The sequence below is a fragment of the Erpetoichthys calabaricus genome, chromosome 14 (assembly GCF_900747795.2).
Source record: "Erpetoichthys calabaricus chromosome 14, fErpCal1.3, whole genome shotgun sequence".
NCBI lineage: Eukaryota > Metazoa > Chordata > Cladistia > Polypteriformes > Polypteridae > Erpetoichthys > Erpetoichthys calabaricus.
In genome coordinates, this window is record NC_041407.2 from 95,410,054 (window position 1) to 95,435,213 (window position 25,160).

Sequence of the window (25,160 nt, forward strand, 5' to 3'; positions counted from 1 at the left end):
GATTAGTGTTCCAACCACCAATGCCTACAACTTTGGATGAAATGAAGTTGAAGATAACAGCTGCCATTCAGAGCATCAATCCCGATATGTTAGAGAGAGTTTGGCAGGAATTTGAATACCGCCTCAATATTGTTACAGTTACTCGTTGGGGGCACATAGAACATTTACAGACAATGTGGGAAACACATGAATATAACAGTTTTTGTATATGCTTGTATAATTCAATAAATATAGCTCTTTGAAACTCCGATATTCTTTTTGGGACACCCTGTATAATGCAACAGTGTTCTGACCTCCCACTCATCATAATAAATTAGAAAATGTATACATTACATAATATTCAGATGCATTCAATGATTTACTTAACCATGATGAAAGTTTAGAGCATTTTTAATTTTTGTTTACTTCATAAAAAATAAACTTTGTGTGTATTATATATTTTTGTAACAATGAGTCATGTAAAAACATCAGTCAAATATTGTGTATTGTTGTTTTTGGATGATATTCTATTATATCATTTGAAACTGATTATAAAAGAATAGGTAGGATGCTGTTTTAAGCACTGAATGTGAGAAATGATGTGCATTCTGTTTTTATATATTATGTATGTATTTATAAATATACATTAAGTAGTGAACCTTCTCTTTACCCCAACAAAGACCCAATTGAATACAATTCAATTGATTTTATTTTTAAAAACTTTTTAGTATGTTTTATTTTGTGGGTATACCTTTTAAAATATGATTATAATATTGATTTGATGAAAACTGTATGTATATATATATATATATATATATATATATATATATACAGTATATATTTGTATATATACATACAGTATACCAATATATATATATATATATATATATATATATATATATATATATATATATATATATATATACAGTTGTAAAATTAAGTTCACTTTATTAAATTATGTTTTTTGCTACTTTTACTTAGTTATTTATCAATGCCGCCCCTCTAAGAGGGTTATGGTTTAGGTCAGCAGTTTCTAAACCTTAAACATTTTTAAAAACAGGTTATTTGAATTAATAGCTCATACCCAGCAGTACTCTTAAGGATGTCTTTTACATCCAGTTTCGTTTGTGGTTTTAGTTTTTGAGCAACCGTATTGTTGGATTGACACAATAAAGCTTTATAAAGCTAATATAAATCCTGCATATGTCTAGATATATAGTTAGGTCCATATATATTTGGACAGAGACAACTTTTTTCTAATTTTGGTTCTGTACATTACCACAATGAATTTTAAATGAAACAATTCAGATGCAGTTGAAGTGCAGACTTTCAGCTTTAATTCAGTGGGGTGAACAAAACGATTGCATAAAAATGTGAGGCAACTAAAGCATTTTATTAACACAATCCCTTCATTTCAGGGGCTCAAAAGTAATCGGACAAATTAAATAACTGGAAATAAAATGTTCATTTCTAATACTTGGTTGAAAACCTTTTGCTGGCAATGACAGCCTGAAGTCTTGAACTCATGGACATCACCAGATGCTGGGTTTCCTCCTTATTAATGCTCTGCCAGGCCTTTACTGCAGCGGCTTTCAGTTGCTGTTTGTTTGTGTGCCTTTCTGTCTGAAGTTTAGTCTTCAACAAGTGAAATGCATGCTCAATTGGGTTAAGATCAGTTGATTGACTTAGCCATTCAAGAATTTTCCACTTCTTTGCTTTAATAAACTCCTGGGTTGCTTTGGCTGCATGTTTTGGGTCATTGTCCATCTGTATCATGAAACGCCGCCCAATCAATTTGACTGCATTTAGCTGGATTTGAGCAGACAGTATGTCTCTGAACACCTCAGAATTCGTTCGGCTGCTTCTGTCCAGTGTCACATCATCAATAAACACTAGTGTCCTAGTGCCACTGGCAGCCATGCACGCCCAAGCCATCACACTGCCTCCACCATGTTTTACAGATGATGTGGTATGCTTTGGATAATGAGCTGTTCCATGCCTTCTCCATACTTTTTTCTTGCCATCATTCTGGTAGAGATTGATCTTTGTTTCATCTGTCCAAAGAATGTTTTCCCAGAACTGTGCTGGCTTTTTTAGATGTTCTTTAGCAAAGTCCAATCTAGCCTTTCTATTCTTGAGGCTTATGAGTGGCTTGCACCTTGCAGTGCACCCTCTGTATTTACTGTCATACAGTCTTCTGTTTATGGTAGACTTGGATATCGATACACCTACCCCCTGGAGAGTGTTGTTCACTTGGATGGCTGTTGTGAAGTGGTTTCTCTTCACCATGGAAATGATTCTGCGATCATCCACCACTGTTGTCTTCCGTGGACGTCCAGGTCTTTTTGCGTGTCTGAGTTCACCAGTGCTTGCTTTCTTTCTCAGGATGTACCAAACTGTAGATTTTGCCACTCGTAATATTGTAGCAATTTCTCGGATGGGTTTTTTCTGTTTTCGCAGCTTAAAGATGGCATCTTTCAGCAGCATGGAGAGCTCCTTTGACCGCATGTTGTCTGTTCACAGCAAAATCTTCCACATGCAAGCACCACACCTCAAATCAACTCCAGTCCTTTTATCTGCTTAATTGATAATGACATAACGATGGACTTGCCCACACCTGCCCATGAAATAGCCTTTGAGTCAATTGTCCAATTACTTTTGAAATGAAGGGATTGTGTTAAAAAAATGCTTTAGTTGCCTCATATTTTTATGCAATCATTTTGTTCACCCCACTGAATTGAAGCTGAAAGTCTGCACTTCAACTGCATCTGAGTTGTTTCATTTAAAATTCATTGTGGTAATGTACAGAACCAAAATTAGAAAAAAGTTGTCTCTGTCCAAATATTTATGTACCTAACTGTATGGGGTTTGTCAGGGGTGTCTTCTGCTCCTACCCTGTTCAGTGCTTGTATGGACTGGGTGTTGGGCAAGGTCATGGGGTCCAGCGGCTGTGGGGCATCTGTTGGTGAAGAAAGATTCACGGATCTTGACTTTGGTGATGATGCTGTGATCTTCGTGGAGTCGATGGAGGCTCTGATCAGGGTTCTCGAGAGACTGAGCGAGGAGTCTGAGTGTCTGGGCTTGCGAGTGTCCTGGATAAAAACCAACATGCAGGCCTTTAATGATCTTGGGCACGGCCATCAGCAGTGTGTCTGTCTGCGGAGAGTGTCGACCTTGTCGAGAGGTTTACTTACCTTGGCAGTGACGTTCATGTCTCTGGTGACTCTTCCTATGAAGTCAGTAGATGGATTGGGAGAACATGGGGGGTCATGAGGTCCCTGGAAAGGGGTGTGTGGCGCTCCCGATATCTGTGAAAAAGGACGAATGTCCAAGTCTTTAGAGCCCAGGTGCTTCCTGTCTTGCTATATGATGACTAGACATGGACGCTATCCAGTGACCTGAGACGAAGACTGGACTCCTTTGGTACTGTGTCTATCCAGAAAATCCTTGGGTACCTTTGGTTTGACTTTGTGTTGAATGAGCTGTTGGTCATGGAATCCCAAATGAGGCACATTACCTGCATTGTGAGGTGAGTGTCAGTTACGGCACTACGGCCATGTGGCGCCTTTCCCCGAGGGTGATCCAGCTCATAAGATCCTCATTGTTGGGGACCCGAGTGGCTGGACCAGGCCAAGGGGTCGCCCAGATAACACCAGGCTGCGGTAGATAGAAGGTCATTTCCAGAGGGTGGGCCTGGACTGTGTGTCTGCCTAGGGGGTTGCCAACCAGGATCCCAAGTTGTTTTGTTGTGTAGTGGGTGTGGTAACGCACTGTACCAGTGCATGCTCCCCAACTTGACTTGACTTTACTTGACTTGATATTTTTAGAGCAAGCTCTCAAAAACTGAATCCAAAGGGCGCTTTTGAAATATACATACGTCTTTGTCTACAGTACAAAATAATAATTCAAGAGCTCAAGTATTTGGGTCTTTGCAGCGGGAATTTTCTTTTCAATTTTTGGCTTGCCACTGGTCACCAGTATAGATAGATCTGTTTTGTGTAAGTTACTCTGAGCTTGTTTCTGTGGAAGTACTTGATTGAGTTTCATGTATGGAGTTTAAGAAATGTTATTTCTGTTGAGTGATACTTTTACATTTTCTCATTGCGTATTTCATACTTTATCAATTCCTTCTAGTCAACATTGAAATACTATTGTCGTTTACATTTAAAAAAAAAGAAATGCTTAATTTCCAAGAAGGCAGAAGCTATGCAGTACAATGTAGGCAGAGAGATAAAGAGTATACCTTTTTTTTTTGGAGAATTTAGCAAAAATAATGCATTCAATGATAAAAAAACTGCATAGGACCAAAAGGTCATTTCTGCAGAGAGAAGGATGGCTCAGTGCTGAAGGATGTGAAGTAAAATACCTTATCTTGTGGGTATCTTTAAGTTCTAGTACTGCCCCAAAAGGAAGCTGTCATTTAATTTCCCTATATTGCATTTGACTATTTTATGTAACAGGCCTAAAGTCTCCACTGGGCCTCAGATAATAATCTCTAGTTGTCAGACGATCAGTATAGGTTGCACAATAAGGCACCTCTGCGTTCCCCACTCCATCACTTTTGAACCACATTAGAGATGATGCAGGAAACAATGCCGCTTTCTTTTCTTTCTATTCAGCATTTGTGGTTTTGTCTTTTGCCAGTTTTTTATATTTGCAGAAATAAAAAAAGAACAGACATTATTTAAAAGCAGGTTATCTTCTATCTAAAACTCTGTAAAGAGCAAAGTTAAAATAAAGCTTAACAAATTGTTTGCAATGACATGCCTGCAGTGTATTTAGGTCGCTGTATTGTGACTATTGAGGCTGCAACTAAAACCTGGACATTGCAAGTTTAGCTTGGTGGTAAGCAATTTGTAATTTCCTGACTATTTTAATAGTTCTATCATAGTTTTATAGTTCTGTCACTCTCAGTTAAAACCTTAAATGTGTGAAATAACTAAGCCTTTAAGATAAGTTGGCAGTTTGACAGTTTGACAAGTGCTGAGCATCGTAAAGAAATCAGAGATAAATTGGTTTCTTATTTTAACAACATACAAGGTGAGCATTTCTATGAAGGTGAGCATTTTTTTAATGAAGGATAAAGCCGCCTGACACTGCAGGGGGAAGTGGTTGCTTTGAGTGGGACAGTGGGACATTACAAAACTGCTACGAAGTGTATGACATGTTTTCTCACTACTCTCTACCTTTTTTTTAAAGCGTGTAGGAGGAAACTGGGCTGAGTCGGAAATTACTCTGTTCAAAGTTGTTAGATTAATATATTTTTTAATGAGCCAGAATTGTTTCCTTTCATATTGCGGAATACAGTAATGTGATCCTCTTGAAAGAGCACTCCCACTCCTTTTTGCAAGTTCAAAACATTTGTGTGTATGTGTATTAATTGTGCAACTTTCAAATTAACACTGCTGGAAAAGAATTTAGGTATATTAATAGTTGCGTATAAAATGGGAAGGACATATGCAATGGACTGACTTTCTTCACAAAGTACAATATTTACACTGTCTCATGAAGAAAAATGTGCCAAAAACATATACCAATAATGTGACTGTTCAGAAAATTTTTAAAAAAATGTAAATGCCAAGATCTGTATCTCTTAAACATATAAAACAAAAACGTGGGGGGGGGAAAAAACTACCGGTAGCAGACAATCAGCATATATTACTTAACTTAGATTACAGTGAACACCTTTTTCCAAGAATATCTATTTGCAAAATTTACGACACATCAGTTGCTTAATTGGCCCAAAAATATAATGTCAAGACATTAGATGAAATTACCTATACGCTAATCTTTTTGTAAACTTATATTTTAAGAAGTTCTTTTATGATGAAAACCATGTCAATATACATCTAGCATGTACCAGCCAACAGTTTATAAAGACAAAAGAGATTTTTACATTTGGAATGCCTATATAATAAGTGAGTGAACTTCAGTCATACCTTGAGACAGCAATGCAGCCTTACTGCCAGTTAAAGTGCTGATTTACACAAAGAATGCTCCAGTTTTTATTTTTATGTAACTGTTTCATATATATGTGTATGTATTTATGAAGATTTTTATTTATTTAATGGTTATTATATTGGCTCCAGCAGACCCCCGTGACCCTGTGTTCGGATTCAGCGGGTTGGATAATGGATGGATGGATGGCTGGTTATTATCTTTAATTAAGTTTAAAATGTGAGTTTATTTTTTACGAATAAATGTTGTTAATAGTAATTTATGGCATTAAACTATTAAAGTTTTTTGCAGTGGAAAAAATGTGGTCTTGTCTTGGCTATTCCTGAGAGGGTGTTATTGCTATAAAGCAGTGTTTCTCAACCACTAAGTGGGTTGTGAGTTGCTATTGTTTACAATCTGCTCTGTCTATCATGCTCGAATCACAATAGAGACTCCAAGCTTTGATGATCATGCTTGATTCACCAAAGGGGATACACTAGGTCTGACAGTCATGCTTGATTCACCAAGGGGGACCCCAAACTCTTGACTATTGTACCATTTCACCAAGGGGGATAAATTACCCCCCTCTCCCCAACCCCCCATTTTGACAATCACACTCAATTCACTAAAGGGTCGCAAAGACACATGCATGGTAAAATGTTGGTTGCAACATCAAAAAGAAAAACACTGCTATAAAGGACATTGTAGTAGATGTGAAAAACAAACAAGGAAACAGCCCTTCTGAAACAAGTATGAAATTCTAGCATTGCTGTGTTTAATGCACACTTTTTTAAGCTTTTAACATTCATTTATTCAATAAAATGTTTCTCAACTGACCTGTTGAAAATGCTATAGAGGTTTTATTGTATATGGGATGTCTGTTTTAATGTGTCTGATGTATGCTTAGAGTAGAACAGTGTTTACTTCAGTCAATCAATGTTTGTTTCATAAAGTGACTTTCACTCTAGACACCATCTTAAAATACTTTTGCACCATTAGTGTAGAGCTTAAAAGAATGTGTATTAATGCATTTAAAGAGCAAATCGAAGAAGTGATTTCCTCAAAGCTATGTCCTGGTCCAGTGCTTTACTTGGGGGAGCAAAATTTAGAAGAACCCAATTTCAATGCAGCAATGCCAAAACAAGATGTCATGTGTATCTAGGTCAATCCAGTATGTCATTCTAAATTGCTGTGTCCGGCCATATGCTTAAAGAAATCTTTAATGGTCTCATATTTTAGACATGAAGTAAATAATAAAAAAATGCACTAGGGACATTATTGCATAAAGCACCTTTGAGGTACATCAGTGCACTACATTATATTACCAGTTATATCCTGTGATTGCAAAACTCATGCTGTTCTCAGTATACTCACTAAACAAGCAACGCTCGAAAGATCACTTCAAGTGAAAAATAATACCATACACAGAAGATCAACTAACACATAACTTTTTGAAAATCTGTTTTTCTGAATAATAGCGCAGGTGTCAGTAATGCTGTCGGAAGCATTGCAACTTATTTTAATGGACTTTCAGAGTTTGTTTAATAAATGGGTTGTAGAATGGACTAACTTGAAAAGAAGCTACAAATTGCAAATAGAATTGGCATGATTAAATAATTTGTAGGGCACATCATAATTTTGATCTCAAAGAATGAACCTGTGTATCTCTTAATGAAGAACTTTCATTAATGCACATTATTAATGCATTTAATCATAACATATCATATTATGGAAACAAACACGTTATGTTTTTAATAAACTTACAAAATGTAAAACAGAAAATCTACATCCAAAATTCAAGAAGCTGTGAGTTACGAATGAAGAGTAAACCATCTAAACCTAATTTTGGGGAACATTTGGATTCTAGTGTGCGAGAAACTATATCTTTATTGATCTTTGGATTATGAACCTCAACCACAGCCACACTTTTCATGGGGAAAATTATAGGTTCATCTTTGCTCATATAAAATTAATGAATCAGCGCATCAAATTTTACAATCTTGTTACCAGATTGATTAGAAATTATACAATTAATTATACAATTATACAACTACAAATGAACAATGCCCACCACGTCTGTTTTGCATTATGGCATTTTTCAGTCTTCAAGTATGATGTGGGATGAAAAGAAAGGCTAGCTCTGTAGCTTCCAGTCAGTGCCTCCACTCTTCTAACAAGAAATTTCACAGCTAAAAACATCCAATGGCAGATATAATTGTTTAATATAACAGTTTATTTGGTATAAATTCTTACAAAGAATGCACATGGGTTCATGCTTCTTGTCAAGTAATTGAATGCATTTTTGCCATTTTATTTGTTCATTTTGATATTTTAAAGTTTTTTTTTTTTTTGTATCTTTGTGCAACCCTATTGTGAATTTCAAAGGTGTCGCCATTTTCAAATGGTTTGCTTCTGGGTTGCTCTGAGGTTGCTACAAGGTAATATCAGGGCCCGTGTGCCACGTGATGTCACAAATAGTTATGTATAATAGACATTGACCTTGACCTTTGCCTTTATCTGAATTTGCTGATAACCTAACAAAACCTCAGTGTTTCGCTTGCGAATATTTTCTTGAATCACTTTTTGTTATGACCCTTTGCTCTGTTTTTTGAGCTTATTCTTCAGTTTCCATTTTGGCTTTGACGATCATATTTAGACTTCTCGGTAACAAACCTAGACTATGTTTGGCTCCTGCTGTTCTCCTGACCCTGTTTCCTTACCATTGTGGTAAATTGTAACTCTTCGACTCAACACCAACAGTAGATGAGTGGACCACCAATTCTAATTGAAACAAACAATCAAGGTGATGCAACACTTAGCAGACTTTAAATTATCTTTTAAGTTTATTGAAAGTTTGATTAATTAGTCAATAGAAATCTTTAGCTTGTTTTTATGGGCTCATGATTTGAGCCTTGAACTGTGCTAAAATTATTTGTGAAACGTCTATAATATGTTGTAAATCCTTCAAAATACTGTGATTAATGAAATCTACAGTTGGCTAGTTTTTAATTGCTTGCACCTTATGCAGAATCCATGCTTAAACCCTGACAAGAAATATAATATTTTAAAAACAAAACGAATGGTGAAAATCTAATTTCTCCAACAAAACATTTCGGCAACAAAAATGTAATGCAGCTGACCAGAATATGCATTTTAATTACGTTTTATTGTTTTAAGAAATGTGTGTCCAAACAGAAAAGAAGTGGCAATGTGTGAAAATTCTTGTTGGCTGAGGTAGCTAAATGAGTATTGCTAACACAGAAAAGGCTCTTTAAAATGGACATTTTAAAGCTGTTTTATTAATAAAAGGAAAATCATAAATATGGTAGTTATTTTCCATTTTTCTTAATGACAAAGGAAACCAAGTTTTGATTGTTGCAGTGGATGTTCAACAGTTAGCACAGCAATAAGTCATGCATTTCAGGTTCAAGAGTGAGCCAGAACAGGATCAGTATAACGGTAATACTTTTAGGGTGTCGGTAAAGTGTTTAAAAATCTGCTTCTAGTGCAACTGTACAGCCAAGTTCAGAGCAAACAAGGAAAAAAACTCTTAAATTAAATTGTGTTCAAAGTGGAAGGATATGTTTTACTAAAGAAAATACAAGCTTATTGTTCAAAATTATGAAATGCTTGATTGTAAACGAGATGTGCAAAGTCATATTTGTAGGATGCAGAAATATTGCCAAATTTAATGTAAAGTAAAACAAACAATTGTTCTTTTCCATTTGATTGTCTGTTTTTAACTTTGAATAAAAATTATGAATATACTCTTGATTTATTTTCAAATAGTGACATTTGGTTTGACAGCCCTAATATGCAGTGTGTGGCTGCCTTGGTAACTGAAATTTATCATACTAGAGGCTCTAAAATGAAATGGAGAATCTAAAGAAGACAACCAGTTACTTAAATAGGCTGTCTGTCTATGTCACAGCTTTAGAGAATTGAAACCAATTTTCTTCTTGTAAAATATTTTAGAGCTGTCCCTGGTACATTTTGGTTCTTTAGTTAATAGTACACTGGTGCTGTTTTTAATCATCATACTTTCATTTCAAGAATTTCATCAAAATATAAACAAGCTTTGTTTCTGAAAGAATATTTGTGTTTTAATGACATGGTTTAGTATAGTGCAAAATGTACCTCTACATAGAACAATTGGGGAAGTTGATGATAATGTAATTTTTGGCAACTATATTAAGCTTTTGACTCTGAAAAAAGGTTGGCATTGTGGAACAATAATTTGGGTTTTCTCTGCTTCTCCAGTTTCCTGTCACATCCCAGAAATGTGCAGGTGTGGTTGACTGCAGGTGCTAAATTGGGCACTTATACAGACTTGCTATGGTGATGTTTTGGATTAAGCAGAATGAAATAATGGATGCATGATTAGTTTAAAAAAATGGACAAATAAATAGATGTTACTTATGTGAAATGGATGCATGTGCTCAGGGCTGTCATATAAAGTAAACTAAACTAAGCCAGGTTCAGTTTACTTATAACATTAGATAGTGCATAAGGTTATTCCTGCAGATGGGTTTTTAACATTTTAAATGTTGCAGTTTTTTTCTTAAGAAAAAAAAACACCAACACTTAAAAAAAGCAGATGTTAATAAAGCAAAAAATTATAAGAAGTCTGAGCAGCCAGGCTTGAAGTCTGCCTTCTGCTCAGAGTAAATGTGTCCAGAGGCTTCCGTTGTACTTCCTGTTCTGAAGCTGAAGACGTAGTATGGGTCATGTCCCCCTCCGTGGCTCATGGGACCACAGGATGCTTCTCTGTATTTCACTTAGTACTTCCACTAGCCACAACCTCTGCATTGCACCTGATGGCAAAACTGACGTTACTTCAGGAGTGTTTGATCAACTTCCGTGTATCTTTAGACAGCAAGTATTTTATACGTGGAAACAGCAAATGTCAATCCTGCTGCTTTTTTACATATGGCATCCTAGCCTGCATTGTTGAACAAAAAAAAAACTTTCAAAACTAGTGAACTAAATCTGTACGTTGTTTAAAACAGAGCCTGAAGAATCGAGGCAAGCCAAAACACAGATGGGAACAGAAAGAGCACTTGTGCTGGACAGACTGGCAAGCAATGTAGCCAAACGAAAAAGTTCCATGCCTCAAAAATTTATTGGTAAGATTTTTTTTTTCTTTTTCTTCTTCTTGTGTTTTTCTGTAAATTATTTAGACAGGCATACGTAATGACAGAATGCATAGGAGGCATAGCACTTCTGAAAAAGTTGTGGTCTTTTTTTAACATTTTAGGAATGTCAAGTATAATGCATACAAATATAGAATAGGTTTAGATTAAAATAAATGAATACAGTATACCAGAATTGTGAACTTGTCTTGGGCTCACCTTTAGGTGCCTACTTGCTAAAATAAAGCATCAAGAATAAATTAAATATATACCATATAACTGAAAATACACATAATTTGTGTAACAACACTTTTTTTTCATTCAAAATTACTGAATGGAACAGAATTCTTGGGGCTGTGCTTATGAATTTCTCTTACTTTGGGTTACTTGTTGAGCCAGAATATTTATTTTGTTTGAGCTTGTAAATTAAGTAATTGTATCTCAAATAACTAATTTCAGTGCTATCTATTTTGTTGATGAATTGAAATATGAAATGCCTTTTTGACTGATAATAGTAATTTTTAATTGTTCACTTGTAGTTGACATGTGCACATTTGCTCTTAGTACTGTAGCAGTAAATATGAACTGTGTGTGGAATTGTTGCAGGATATAACAACATAGTGTTCTGCAGTGTAAGTGAAGTTGAACATTTTCATTTTTAATTTCAGTCTATAAAAATCATGTTTGTTTATTTAAACTTGGCTAAAATTCTGATTTTGAAAATGCTTCTATCATCATGAGTGATTGTCTATGTGCAGGTGATTGGTACTGTTGTAAAAAAAACTCCAGATATCCTGGACTGAGCTCTATGCAAACTCTACACAGGCATTTTCCTGAAGTTTGTTTGTGTTTTCTCCAAATGTTACAGTTTACTCATGGATTTCAAAAATATGCATATTATGTTAGTTGACATTCATGAATCTGCATTGTTAGAATGTAAGTGGGTGTGCCTTCCAAGAGACCAGTATTCCATCCAATGTTGGTTTCTACCTTCTGTGTGCTTTGCAACTTGGAGGGTCTCTCAAACACGGTACTGAAATGACTGGATTTTGTAAAATTAAATAAAATTTATTTTATCATCATCTCAATATAACTATGATCAAATTTATTCCTTACCAGATTCGCAAAATTGCCAGAAATTAGTTTTTTTTTGCATATCAGAACAGTTTTAATGTGTGTTTACAGAGGTCCTTTGTAGTATGTGTTTAATCAAGGAAAATAATGCATCAAAAACATCAGACAGTATTTTCTTCTTGTATCTACAAGCAGATAAAAAATATTGTACTTGACACTGAAGTAGGAATAAGGTGGTAACTGCTCATAGTAAGTCATGTTGGTTGTATAGTAATTTATTTTCTTAGTTGTATGATTGTTGCATCTAGTTCTAGACTTTGTCATGCTAATATAGTAACTTACTTTAAAAGACGATTCAAAAGGGAATCTCTTTTTAGACTTTATGGTGGCATAGTGGTTAGAGCTGTTGTCTCATGGACCCAGTGTTGGGGTTTGTATCCTGCCTCCAGTCGCTGTCTATATATGGAGTTGACACAATTTCCTTATGTCTGTATTGGTTTTTCTCCATGTTTTTCATAAGCTTGTGTTTATGTGGGTCCATTCATGGATGGTCCTTGCAATGCTGTAGTGTATAGTCTGGAATTAATTCCTGCCTTATACCTGAAGCTCCAGTTTGAGAATGTTATGTTGTTTATCTAGTAACAATGCTCTTACATGGTTGAATGGTCTTATAAATAAGAATAAATATGTAAAATTGTTAGTCCACCTTAAAATATATACAAGAAGGTGGGAAAGTATCTTTTTAAAAGTAACATTGGAGGTAGGGATGCAGGGAGTGTGAGCAATATTTCAGAAAGCAGACCCTCGCAAAATGCAAGAAATGTGGAGGGAAAAGTAAAATTGGAAGCATGGTTACGGGGAATGTTTACAATGTTTCAAAGAGCAGACCATTGCGAAAGACCCTTGTGGTAAGTTTGCAGAATAATTGCATTGCATTGCATTCTTATTCCAGATAACATCTCTCACTGTGCTTTGTCTCTAGTGAGAGCAGATAGTCGTGTGATTTCTAGTGGGCCTCACTGTATCTCTTCTAGGACTTGTTTATTAAACCACATTTAAGTGACAATGATTTTTTTGCTTTGTAGTGAAGCTGAAAGGAGCACAATTAGGGTTAATAAAAATGATCTTGAGCAGTATTAAAAGTACATGTTTTGCCTGGTCTGATGGCTTGCAAAATGCAAGAGTAATAAAAAGGCAAGTTTAAATGATTCTCATTGCATTATTTTTGTTCCTTGGTCAACCACAACCATTATGCTAATCATCATACATAAGTAAAAAATGGCATCTACAGGTTGAATCAAAAGATGACCTGAGTTAATGTGAATGTTAGGGGATGCTGCATGCATAACTACGTTAAATTAGGAGTTTCTACCCCAGTAGTCTGAATGTTCTTAGTCCTATTTTACATGATCCATTTATTCCCCCTACCATTGCTTTGAAACTTGTTTTCTTTAATGAAGCAGCTGAATAAAATAACATCCAACATAGAACCAGTCTGTTATATCTTAGCACTTAAGTGATGCTGGCTTCTGATTCTCCTGAGAAATTCTTTGGTTGTCCTTAGCCATTTGAAGAATACCTTTCCAGCCTCTGGCCCCATATACTTAAAAATAAAAACAGCCTATTTGTAAAGAAAACATTATTATGTAGCAATCAAGAGTAAGAATACTTTAAAAGGTGAAATCAAAGCAGTTTATTTTGAACAATGTAATAAGTTAAATAATTTTGTTTTTCTGCGATTAGGTTACTTTTTATGGCATTAAATCTGACTCCTATTAAAAACAGATGTGTTACAGGCACACATAAATAAAAAGAAAAAGCAACGGATTTCTAATGTTGTTTAGCTTTACTTTTTTTCATTTTTACCTTGGAGCCCCTGCAGATTTTGTTTTTTATTCCAGTTTAACTGGAATTGTTTTAGTTTTTTCTGTCTGTATCCCAAATTAATTTATGGATATAATGATAAAGGTAATAATGTATTTATGTCCAGCTGCCCCTAATTGCTGATTTCTTTTACTCCAACTTTTATGCCAACAGCACTTGAACCCTGTCTCCATGGAACATCAACAAATTGAGAAATGTGTTTAAACAATAAACCAGGTCTCAAAGTCATTGTCTCATTTTCATAGAGTTCAACATCATGAGTTACTGGGTCTGCCAGGTATATGTATTATAACTGCATGTTGGAATGTTAGTTATGTTTTCTTCGAGATATCACGTGTTTGTGTTTGAATGCACATATTGAATTATATAGAATTATAAAGTGAACATACAGTATGTCCACATCCTGTTTGTGTATAGGTCACCGATTTTATTGAAAGACTTGTCATTTCTGCCTACAGTAACACCCCTTCTTGTGACTCTGTCTTGTTAATGATACCCAAATCCTTCATCCCCCAAACATATTTTGGGTGGTCAATAAACATAAACAGTTTTGAGAGAATAGAATGGGTTGGCCAGTCATTCTTAGTGACTTTTTTGTTGAGAAGGATTTTGAATTAAAGTGAAGTAAACTTTAGAATGTGTTTTCTAAAGGTAAATAGTTTACCTTCAGTTCAGTTGAAATCTCTCCTTATTGTTTCTTTTATAATTGACAGTGAGGTCAACAAAGTAGCAGGAAACCATCAGTGTTGTCTGTGTTGATGCCAGAAGCAGTACATTCCACAGTTTGTCCTTGATCTTATCCAAAGGTTATTATTATCTGGCATTTTCCATCAGATCAGTAGGTCAAGTAATGGACTGATATGTACGCTTTAAATGCACATTAATCTGTTTTAGTGTTGTTTTTTGTGTTTGCAGATACTGTATGTAAATTCATTTTTATTATTCTTGAATTTCTTTTATCAATTAAGAAACAGCTGAATTGGAACACAGTTTTACATTATTACAAACACATATAATATTATATATTACACACATTTTATTGCGTAGATCATTTTTAGTTAAAATCCTTATTATAAAAGTGGTAGCTTTTACACTCTTTGTTTCATTGTTTTTTCAATATAGTTTTCTGTGTTAACCTATCCTGCTTGTAGTTCCAGAGTTTGGTGATTGGTTTACACATCTAAGTAGGCTCTGAACTTGTCTTTATAAAGCTGAAGCAAATTGAGAATGTAACAGGTAACCCCCTTTAAGCTCCTACCCTTTTTTAATTTTGATTTTTCCTTGTACATGGCTATCGAACCCACTTTTAGCTTCTACCCTTTTTTAAATCAAAATTTTCAGCAAGATGTATTTTAACCAATTCTGAAATCAAGGTTTAGGCAATGTGATCCATAGACCTTCTCCAAGTAATCAGCCAAAGAAAACCCTCCATAAAAATATGGCATGAATTATTATACATCACTTATAAACTTTGAGTATAACAATAAGACTTGTATTAGGAAACAGGTATATACATCATATACATTAAATCAGTCATCTCTTAGTTTAAAGTCCATATTCCTAATAATAATAATAATTAATAATTCATTACATTTATATAGCGCTTTTCTCAGTACTCAAAGCGCTATCCACCCATTAGGGAACACTGCTTATGATGTGTGTTAAAGGTATATGCTTTATATTATATATATACTGTGTATAATTCCATTTTTTCTGCTGCTATCACACTGTAAGTATTAAAGGTAGCCATTCTTTTCTCATAATGTCTGTTTGATAGAACCTTTCCAATTCAGCTGTTCTCCATTACAACATGTTTTGACCACTTTTGCAATATAAAGTTTTGCTACAAGTTATTTGGGACAGTTCATGAGTGCAAAAAGTAAGTAGTAGTAGTATTGCCATGTGTACAAAGTTGAGTGAAATTCTCTAGAATACGTAAGTTAATTGATGGTGCTACTACTATCAATTACCTTGGACAAAAAGAGAATGCCACATACTGTAGCTGAATTCTGTAGGCGACCACACTATTCAGGTGCACTATGTGGATTGACTACAATAAAAAAAAACAAAAAGGGACAACCATACTTCAAAGTGCCTGATGGATAAAAATTCTACAGTTAAGTCATAGGTTTATGTACAAATAAAGAGAAGGAGCTATGGCTGGCTGTAAATTGATTATAAAAGAAATTGATCATGGTTTTTACATCTATCCATTTGTTTTCTTCACCTATTTTTTCATTGCAAGGTTACAGGATGCAAAATTTATCTTGGCAATACTGGACACCAGGAACCAATTATGTGTGGAATGCCAACCTTTTGCTCTAATATGACCAATAAAGAGTCATTAATTAACGTTGTTGATGTATACTTTTTAGTTTCTTCCACAGAATATTTGAATAGACACAGTTATTCCATTATAAGGGGGAGGGAGTGTGTGTGAGATGCTTTCATTGATAGGCTTATATCATATCTAGAGCTAGTTCATACCTTACTTCTACCGTCATGCAATTCAGTAATAGACACAGCAGATTCAGATGGACAGATGACTCAAATTTCTTGTAAAATGTGTTACTTTTTGCATATAGGGGATAGTATCGTAAACATAAGCAAATTCCTGAATTTCTTGCTGTTGTTTTTTTATGTTTCTGAGCTTTCTTTATTCTATTGATTTCAATTCATTTCAGTATGTTTATGCAAGGCAATCTGGATAGACCTGAATTTACTTAGGGAGAATATTTGCTTCAGATTTCTAATCTCAAGAATCTGTGCACGTAGATGTCAGATTATTGACCTAAAATATTTAAATTTGTAGTGATGCAAGTGTTGCAAATTTTCTCTTGCTTTCTTTTTAAATTCAGTGTTTTTAAGCAATGAAAACTGACATAGCTGTGCCTCATGTGAACAGTAGTAATGGATGCAGTGTTTGTTTTTACAAATATACAATCATGTCTGAAATACTACATTTAATGAACTTGTTCCTAGAAAATATTTGTTTTTTACAGTTTTTTGATGAATAAAATGTTAGTGTAAATTGTACAAAATGGTTTCCAACTTATGCAGAAAATGAAAATGTACCAAAATGTAATATTAAACATTAGTTACGTTCTTATACGTTATCATGCAAAGGGTATAGCTTTGAGGAGCACAGCATGGTGGATATCTGTAGTATAAACTGTATATATGTAAACACTAAATAGTATTATATCCATTTATCAAATGTATATGACACTCACCTTCCTGTCTATTGAAGCTCCACATTAGTAAATTATAGTTTCATATGAGTGCAAAGACTTGATGAGGACTTGATGCTTTGTAGTAGTACTAAATATAAACGAAAAGTTTAATGATAAACATGCTTCCAGCTTCTGGTAACAATTTTGTGGAAATATTGGGATCAAGTTTTAATTTAATAGTTTTAACCCTCTGATCCTAATTTTTATGTTCTGCTATACATTTGTACTTGGGAGTCAATGCAGCTACAAGTCCAGCTTTCTGGTAATACATTGTAGCATGACAGGTAAAGAAAGAATGTTATTTTCAGAAACATTTCACAGTTTTTGATGACAGTGACATATTTATATGACTGTTCCATTACCAACAAAACATTTCTAAAAATCAGTTAATTATTTTTTAAAGCATTGACCTTGGGTACAGGTTCTTTCTTGATCTATTCTTTCTATTATCGAATGTTAGACAAATAGTAGCTTTTCCAGGATGTGTTACAAGAACTTCTGTCATTTCAGACAAAGGTAAATGTAAATTTTTACCATTGTTATTACAAGACTTTACACAAAAAAGTGATAAACCAAAATAGGCAACAAAATGAAGAAATTATATACACAGTAAATCTGAAATACTCAATATATTGAAAAGGAATTATATGCTCACTTTATGCAAAGAACTTTTAGCAGCTGTATACAATAATTAAATTCTGAAAGTTTTATAAGCTTCACTGTTGTTAAATGTCAGTATTCTTATCTGTAGCTTTGAATTTCAGTTGCACCCATAATAAATGTATAAACAAGCGGATAATAAAATATTAGAGCATATGATTTTAGTACATGTTTGTAACTACTGCTTTCAAGTTAACCTTCTGGCATGTATTTAATTTATATTTAAAAGAAATTGCCTCAGATACGTGCACATTGTTCTAACTAATGTTGTTTACATTTGGTTGTTTTACCCATCGATAAACGGTTTCACAAAAAAAATTTGATTTGGCTCAGATAGACTTCATTTATGAATTTCAAAATCTCTGCAGTTTCTTAATTCTAAAGGTACCCTGATGTAGATCTCTGATATTTCTAAATGTAACCTTTTTAAATATACATTCCTCTCAATTGTAAATCAGAGAATTTTAATGTAAATTCTTGGTGAGTACCATTTGATATGTAAGCATTGATATAGTTAGGCCTGTGTTTTCTTATGAGTTGTTGAGTACCAGATTTTGTATGTACTGTGTTGGCTGTAGAATTTGATTCATCTTCATCTTTCTGCAGGGAATATGACCATAGCTTGGTAAAGTTATTAGTGTAGCATGGCTTTTTTATAACTCTGCATCTTGTCAAGGATTAAGATGGTTTGTCCTATGAGTATGTCTAGGTAACTAATTCTACTCATAAACAACACATTTGATATTAGGCTTGTTTATGAAAGTGAGGACAATACCTGAAAGGGTCTTTAGCATTTTTAAACACAAATGCACATTAGCACATTGTTATATATTTCAAATTTAGCAGTATATTGAGCATTAAAACAAAGGAATTTTAATGCCTCTTTTTTATATTATCAGTAATTTCCGTGTGTGTCAAAATAAATCATAAAACCTGAATAAAGCTCTACATTAAAAAAGTTAATTTGTGAAAAAGTAAACATCCATTTAATCAAAATGTAAGTTAAATTGACTTTGAAAATTTTTAAATTCCAGTTTTTCTAAATTCAAAGAATAAAAGTAGAATAGACATTACATTGCATCATTTTGTCCTTTAGTATGAAGTTTTATTTTTTGTCTACAAATAAAGCTTTATAAGTGTGAATAACATGATAAATCCAGGCAAAGGTTAGAAGCAAATGGATTTCATATATGTGCAAGATGTTTTCTGTAAATGTGTGAAAACGTGACTCATATCTTTGAACATGGTTTCTTTTTCAACAGCATTTTAGCCGATTTATCAAGTTTTGAAAAACCGTAGTATAAACGAACATGCAAAACAGGAGGTTTCACTCTGCTCTCTGAAGTAACAACTACAGACTGAGACTGCCATGTTTAGTGGAAAGGAGTAAAATGCAAATTAACTTAACATGCCTTGATGTAAATTGTGCTTCAGAAAATCAGGTCACCTGAATCTGGAAGGCAATCTTTTTTTTTTTTTTTTTTAAAGCTATAGCCGCTGTTATTTCCTCATACAGTAGTCCTGCTGACACTATGGTTTTCCTTCAAAAGTCTAAATGGATAAAAGCAATGTTATGTCATGTATTTACTATACTACATTTTTCAAACATCACAGCTAATTTGCTTTCCTCAGGAAACTTTATTGTATGTTGGATAAAAATAGGTAAAATTATTTCCTCAATGGAAAAGATAGAAAAGGAGACACAGTGTTCTGGCTGTATAGCTTTTGTTACATTTCTGTAAATTAATCTTAACAACGCTATCTTTAACAATAGTAAAAGGAAAATAAAAAGAATGAATACTAAAATGTTTTGCAATTACAGATTTTTTCTGCATTTCCTATATGGTACAAACATTTCTAGAAACGTATAAAAATACTCTTTTCTGAGTGAGACTGCAGCAGTGAAGGAGAAACATGTGTCATGGTTTACTGTCATGTCTTCATAACTTTTTTTTGTTCAGAAAGTATCTTATCAGCAGTGTTATTAGTGTAAATTAGTAAAGCACACCCACACATAGCTTATCATATCTTTCAAATCTTACTTACCGGTAGCTGAATTTTCACAATCAGTGCCTAGTTTTGCTTGAAAAGATGACATTGTTTTGCACAGACCTCTTCAAGATACATATCTCCAAGATTTATACAGTATTAAAACCACTTTAATTCAAAGTCAAGTCAGCTGTCCACCTGTATTTCATTCAGAAATAGACATATCTGTGTGAATTGCTGCATTGTGTACACCTAACTTATTTTTTGAAAGTATGCACCTGGAAAGATACTATGTAGTTACCAAACCCATATTATAATAAACTGCCACAAAGAGCGAGAGCATATCCCAGTAGGTTTAAGTGCTAAACAAAGCACTGGTCAATTGCAGGCCATATTTACCAACACCAGCCCAGCACACCACACCCCACAAACACACACACACGCACACACACATACACATAAACTCTCAGTTATTTATTTCAAGCCAGTGTAGAATACCCACCATTGCATGCATCATCTTGGGAGTAAAATGCACTACTTGAAGAATTAATTCACATGTAGCTGAGCCCAAACTGGGATTTTAAACCCTGGACCCTGGAGCTGTGAAGGACAAGTGCTAACCACTTCCCCAGTGTGCTGCCCTTGAAAGACATTATTTAAAATAATACCCATCCTTTCATTTTCTGAGCCCAATTTTTGCAGTGCAAGGTGATAGTGAACCAGAGATTTTACCAGAAGCACAAGGCATGTAATTAGCAATGGAAGAAGGGCACATAATCATTTATATCCAGTCAATTTACAGCCTTCACTCAGCTTAGCTGTAATTTGTATTTGAGTTTGAGTGGAAAATTTGTTGAAAAAAGAGACGCCCACACAAAAACAGAAATAAAAGAAAATTGAAACTCCACCTAAGAAGGCAGTATAGCACTGATATTCAAACCTGCATCCAGGAAGTTGGCAAAAATAGGTAACCATTATAAATTTAGGCAGCAATTACAGTAGTTGCTCACTAAGCTTTTTGTTTAATGAGTTGTTTTCTCTGAATGTACTTTTGACAGAGCTAGTAACAGGGAATGGTGTAAAGTAGGCATTGCATTATATTTTGTCAGCTAATGCTAATAATAATAAGGTTTTTATAGATTGACTTTCACGCAGTAAAAGCACATGAGAACAGAGTACATTAGAATTGCCAGAACAACATTTTTTTATATCTTAAGCACAGGCAGCGTAAATGATCTGCTCAGACTTTAAATTGGATACAAGAATTTTACAGACAAGTATGCGGTTTAAAATACAATGCCACAATATCACACTGCCTTCCCATACAACATGCCTAAATATAAATTTTTACTAGGTTGTACTGACTAATAATAATTAAAAAATAAATAAATAAATAAGAGTAGCTCATGTGCCATCATTTAGACAGAAAGATGCAAGCATTCTGCAACACTGAAAAGGATGTTGTTGGTAGTAGTAGAAAAAAATCTAGGAATACAAAGGGAATAATCCCTGACCAGTTTAAGTAGCATACTGAAACAATTGTAAAGGAAACACAATTTAATTGGCATCACGTTCCAGAGATGTATCCTGATCAAAGTATAATAACTTTCAGTTTGATGTTTTAATCAACATGGATGTGTGCAGTTTGTGTTCTTGAGAGCAAAATACTGAAAAAACAAAACAAATGCAAGTACATTGAACTGTCACCTATCCAAATTCAAGGTTAAGTAGGTGTATTGAAGAGCACTTTCATTAGAGAGAAACGGTAAAATTTTCCAAGTTATGAAATCATTTGTATTGAACCTTGCAGTTTTTGCACCAGTTTCTCATACTGTATGTATAGTTCATGGATTCAATTTATGAGTTTTTGTATTGAATTTGGATTTATTTTTATGGTCTTTGTCTTGAAAGAGTTTGCAGCCTTAGGGACAACTGATTTGAATCTTCTTGTTGTTCACTGAATGAAACTTTCTTTTGATTTCTCACTCCTGCCCAATGCCTGATTTGTGAACATTTTTCTTTGCATCGTGGAGAACTAAGAACTGGGAATGTTCTGTCTTCTTAATTAAAATGGATATATTGGATTACTGTTGATGCCTTCTACACATGCTTCATCTGGAGAAATGATATGATGTTTATACCAACATGCAGCACTAAGGTGATCGCACCTGTAATACCCACAGTTTTATGTATATGGTTATATGTTGGAACCTCTGAATTCTGATAATTATCTTCATGCACATCTTTTAATGTCTCCTACTTTTTTAATGGACCAATCCTCCAGTAGCATCAGTCTATGCTTTTTATTGGATTTTTTGCTGTGTGGCTATCAACGCTCATTTGCGCCACTCCACCCCACCCGTCTCAAATTCTCCTCTGTGCTGCACTGCTTAAGTGTACTCTACTACTGTCAAATTGGTATTGTCTTTCTGCTATGCTGAAATACTCTTGTGATACACTTCTACATATTTAACAGTTTGTCCAGAGTATATGGTCAAACTGGAATGCCCTAAAAGACACTGGTATAGTGTGGCACCCAAAATATTTACATCGTAGGTCAGGACTCCACCACCACAGGACTGTGAATAGAAAGTTCACTGGCAGCATTTGTTCAGGTGTATGCTATCCTGCTCATGCCTGTTGAAATAAGAGTGTCAGTGTGCCAAATTTGCAATATGCTGAAGTAAACTCTGGTTATGGATCTGTGCACAACAAACCCTCATTAGCTAATATTGCATTGTTTAACACAGAATCTCTTAATTGCAAAGCACTGGGGCTATCTGAATTCATTATAGTCTCCAGCCTTGATATGCCATGCTTAACAGATACTTGGCAACAAACAAACAAATTTACATCTCTTACGGAGGCAATACCATTCAGATATGTTTACTTCACAGAGGCTGTCAGCTCAAGACAAGGCGGAGTGGTCACAGTAATTGTTAGATCTGAGTTAAACATCTAAAGAATCCCAATTGTAGGTCGTCCTTCAAGTGTCTGGTTCTTAAACTAATTATGAAATCTGGTCCAATCTTACTTGTTGTTTTCTGTTGTCCTCCAAAATGCAATGGGCCTTTCTTATATGATCTGACTGAATTATTAACCCACTTTAATTCCCTTTCCCAGTGAGTCATTCTTTTTGGTGATTTCAACATCCACATTGACATTCCTATATGTAAACTGAGAAAGGAATTCCTGTCCTTGCTAGACTGTTTTCACTTGGTGCAACATGTTGATTTTCATAACCACTCTTGTGTACATGTATTAGACCTGATCTGCACATCTGGCTTATCTTTCAGCAGCACTTACAGTAATTTCAGCCTCTCTGACTATAAAGCAGTTCTTCTCACTGTGTCATTACCTTTCCCTCCTCTTACCTATAAATGTCAAATTCCTTTCAGAAACTTTAAAAACATCTGCCTCTCTATCCTTGCTGGATCTATTCCTGATCTTCTTCTGTCTTCCCCTATTCCATGCACACTAGATAGTGTAACTCAGCCCTTCATTGAGCACTAGATAAAACAGCTCCTTTAAAACATAAGGAGATTTCCTTAAAGCATTGAGGTCTATGGTACAACTCAGAATTACAGTCTATGAAAGCAGCTGGCTGACGCCTTGGGAGAATATCAACTAAGACTGGCTTCACTGTGCATGTCCAGGCTTTCTCTGACCATCAAAGGGCTTACAGAGATGTACTAACTTCAGCTAACCGCACACATTATGGCAGAATAATAGAAACTAGCCATGATAACCCAAGGTTTTTGTTCTCTGTAGTTAATAAACTACTTCAACCTGCATCTAGCCCAATTACCTCCTCTACTGAAGTCTGTGAAAAATTCCTTCACATTTCTGTAATAAAATTAAAAATATAAATAATTCAATTAACATCTTTCCCTACCTTATCACTCCATCTGGCTCGTTTTCTAAATTTTCACCAGTCACATCTGCAATTGTTAAAGGCCTGCTTTGTAAGATGAGGCCGACTACTAGTGTACTTGATGCTGTCTCCACGACAGCATCACGACAGATTCATGCCATAATCCTGGCTGTTACAACAATAATACATATTACTTAATTTCTAATAAATTGATGAAACCATTTCAGTCTGGTTTCAAAGCACAACACAGCTGTGAAACTGCTCTGCTTTGGGTAACTAATGATTTACTTATGGCAGCAGACTCAGGACCAGCATATTAACTCTGTTAGAACACAGTACAGCATTTGACACTGTCAAACATAACATTCCACTATCCAGAGTGGAGAACATTTTGGGTATCTCTGGCACTGCCCTCCAGTGGTTTAAGTACTATCTGACTAATAGGCAAGAGTCTGTTAGTCTTGACAACAGCAGATACAGCTCAGCACCAGTTATACAAGGAGTTCTTCAGGCAGATTCAGGGCCCTCTGCTCTTTTGTATCTATATACTTCCCCTTGGTCATATTATTTATAACTTTGGACTGGGTTATCATTTTTATGCAGATGATGCTCAACTCTATCTCTTTGTTTAAAGTGAAACTTCATCAGAGCTTTCTCAGCTCACAACTTGCCTCAGTGAAATTAAAACCTGGATAGAGCATAACTCATTAAAATAAATTGCAACAAAACTAAACTCATGCAAATTGGCACTAAAGCTCCTTTTCAATTAATCTTGACAATGATCTAAACAGACCTTCTTCTAATGAAAGGAATCTTGATGTAATTTTTGATTCCTGCCTTTCTTATTCTAACCACATAAACCACTAAGGGAAACTTTCTTACTTCCACCTCCATAATATATCCCATGGTTCACTCATTTCTCTCCTTTTCTAATTTTGAGAAATTTGTCCATGCTTTTATCACATCCTGCATCAACTCCCTCTACTGGCCAGTGACCCTTCATATCTTATATCACATATCCAGTTGATTCAAAACTCTGCCAGAGTCTTTACATGAACCAGCAACAGTGAGCACATAATACCCATCTTGCTTCACTTCACTGACCCTTTGTCCCACAGGATTGAACATAAAATTGTATTAATAACTTTCAAAGCTTTAAATGGCCTTGCACCTGACTACATCAGTGACCTCCATCACTATGCTCCTGTTCAGCCACTAAGGTTTACTGGTACTTGTGCCCCACACTAACCTGCTCTCTGTGGGTGAGAGTGCCTTCATCTCTATAGCACCCAGATTCTGGAATGACCTGTCTAAATTAATTAGATAAGGTAACTCCATTCATTCTTTTAAATACCATTTAAAACTCCTCTGTTCAGAAAGGCTTGAAACTTAACCTAA

General features: G+C 34.8%; 1 protein-coding gene across 2 annotated transcripts in view; it reads left to right on the forward strand.

The window, feature by feature from the left end:
• LOC114664716 (zinc finger protein Aiolos-like) overlaps positions 1-25,160 on the forward strand; it is a 125,710-nt gene that overhangs the window by 92,687 nt on the left and 7,863 nt on the right. Inside the window, exon 7 of one of the 2 annotated variants that reach the window (XM_028818941.2) lies at positions 10,926-11,042. The exons of the other annotated variant lie outside the window; for it this stretch is intronic. Coding sequence (XP_028674774.1) covers positions 10,926-11,042 — 117 coding nt within the window. The remainder of the gene's footprint in view (positions 1-10,925; positions 11,043-25,160) is intronic. 2 annotated transcript variants of the gene reach the window in all.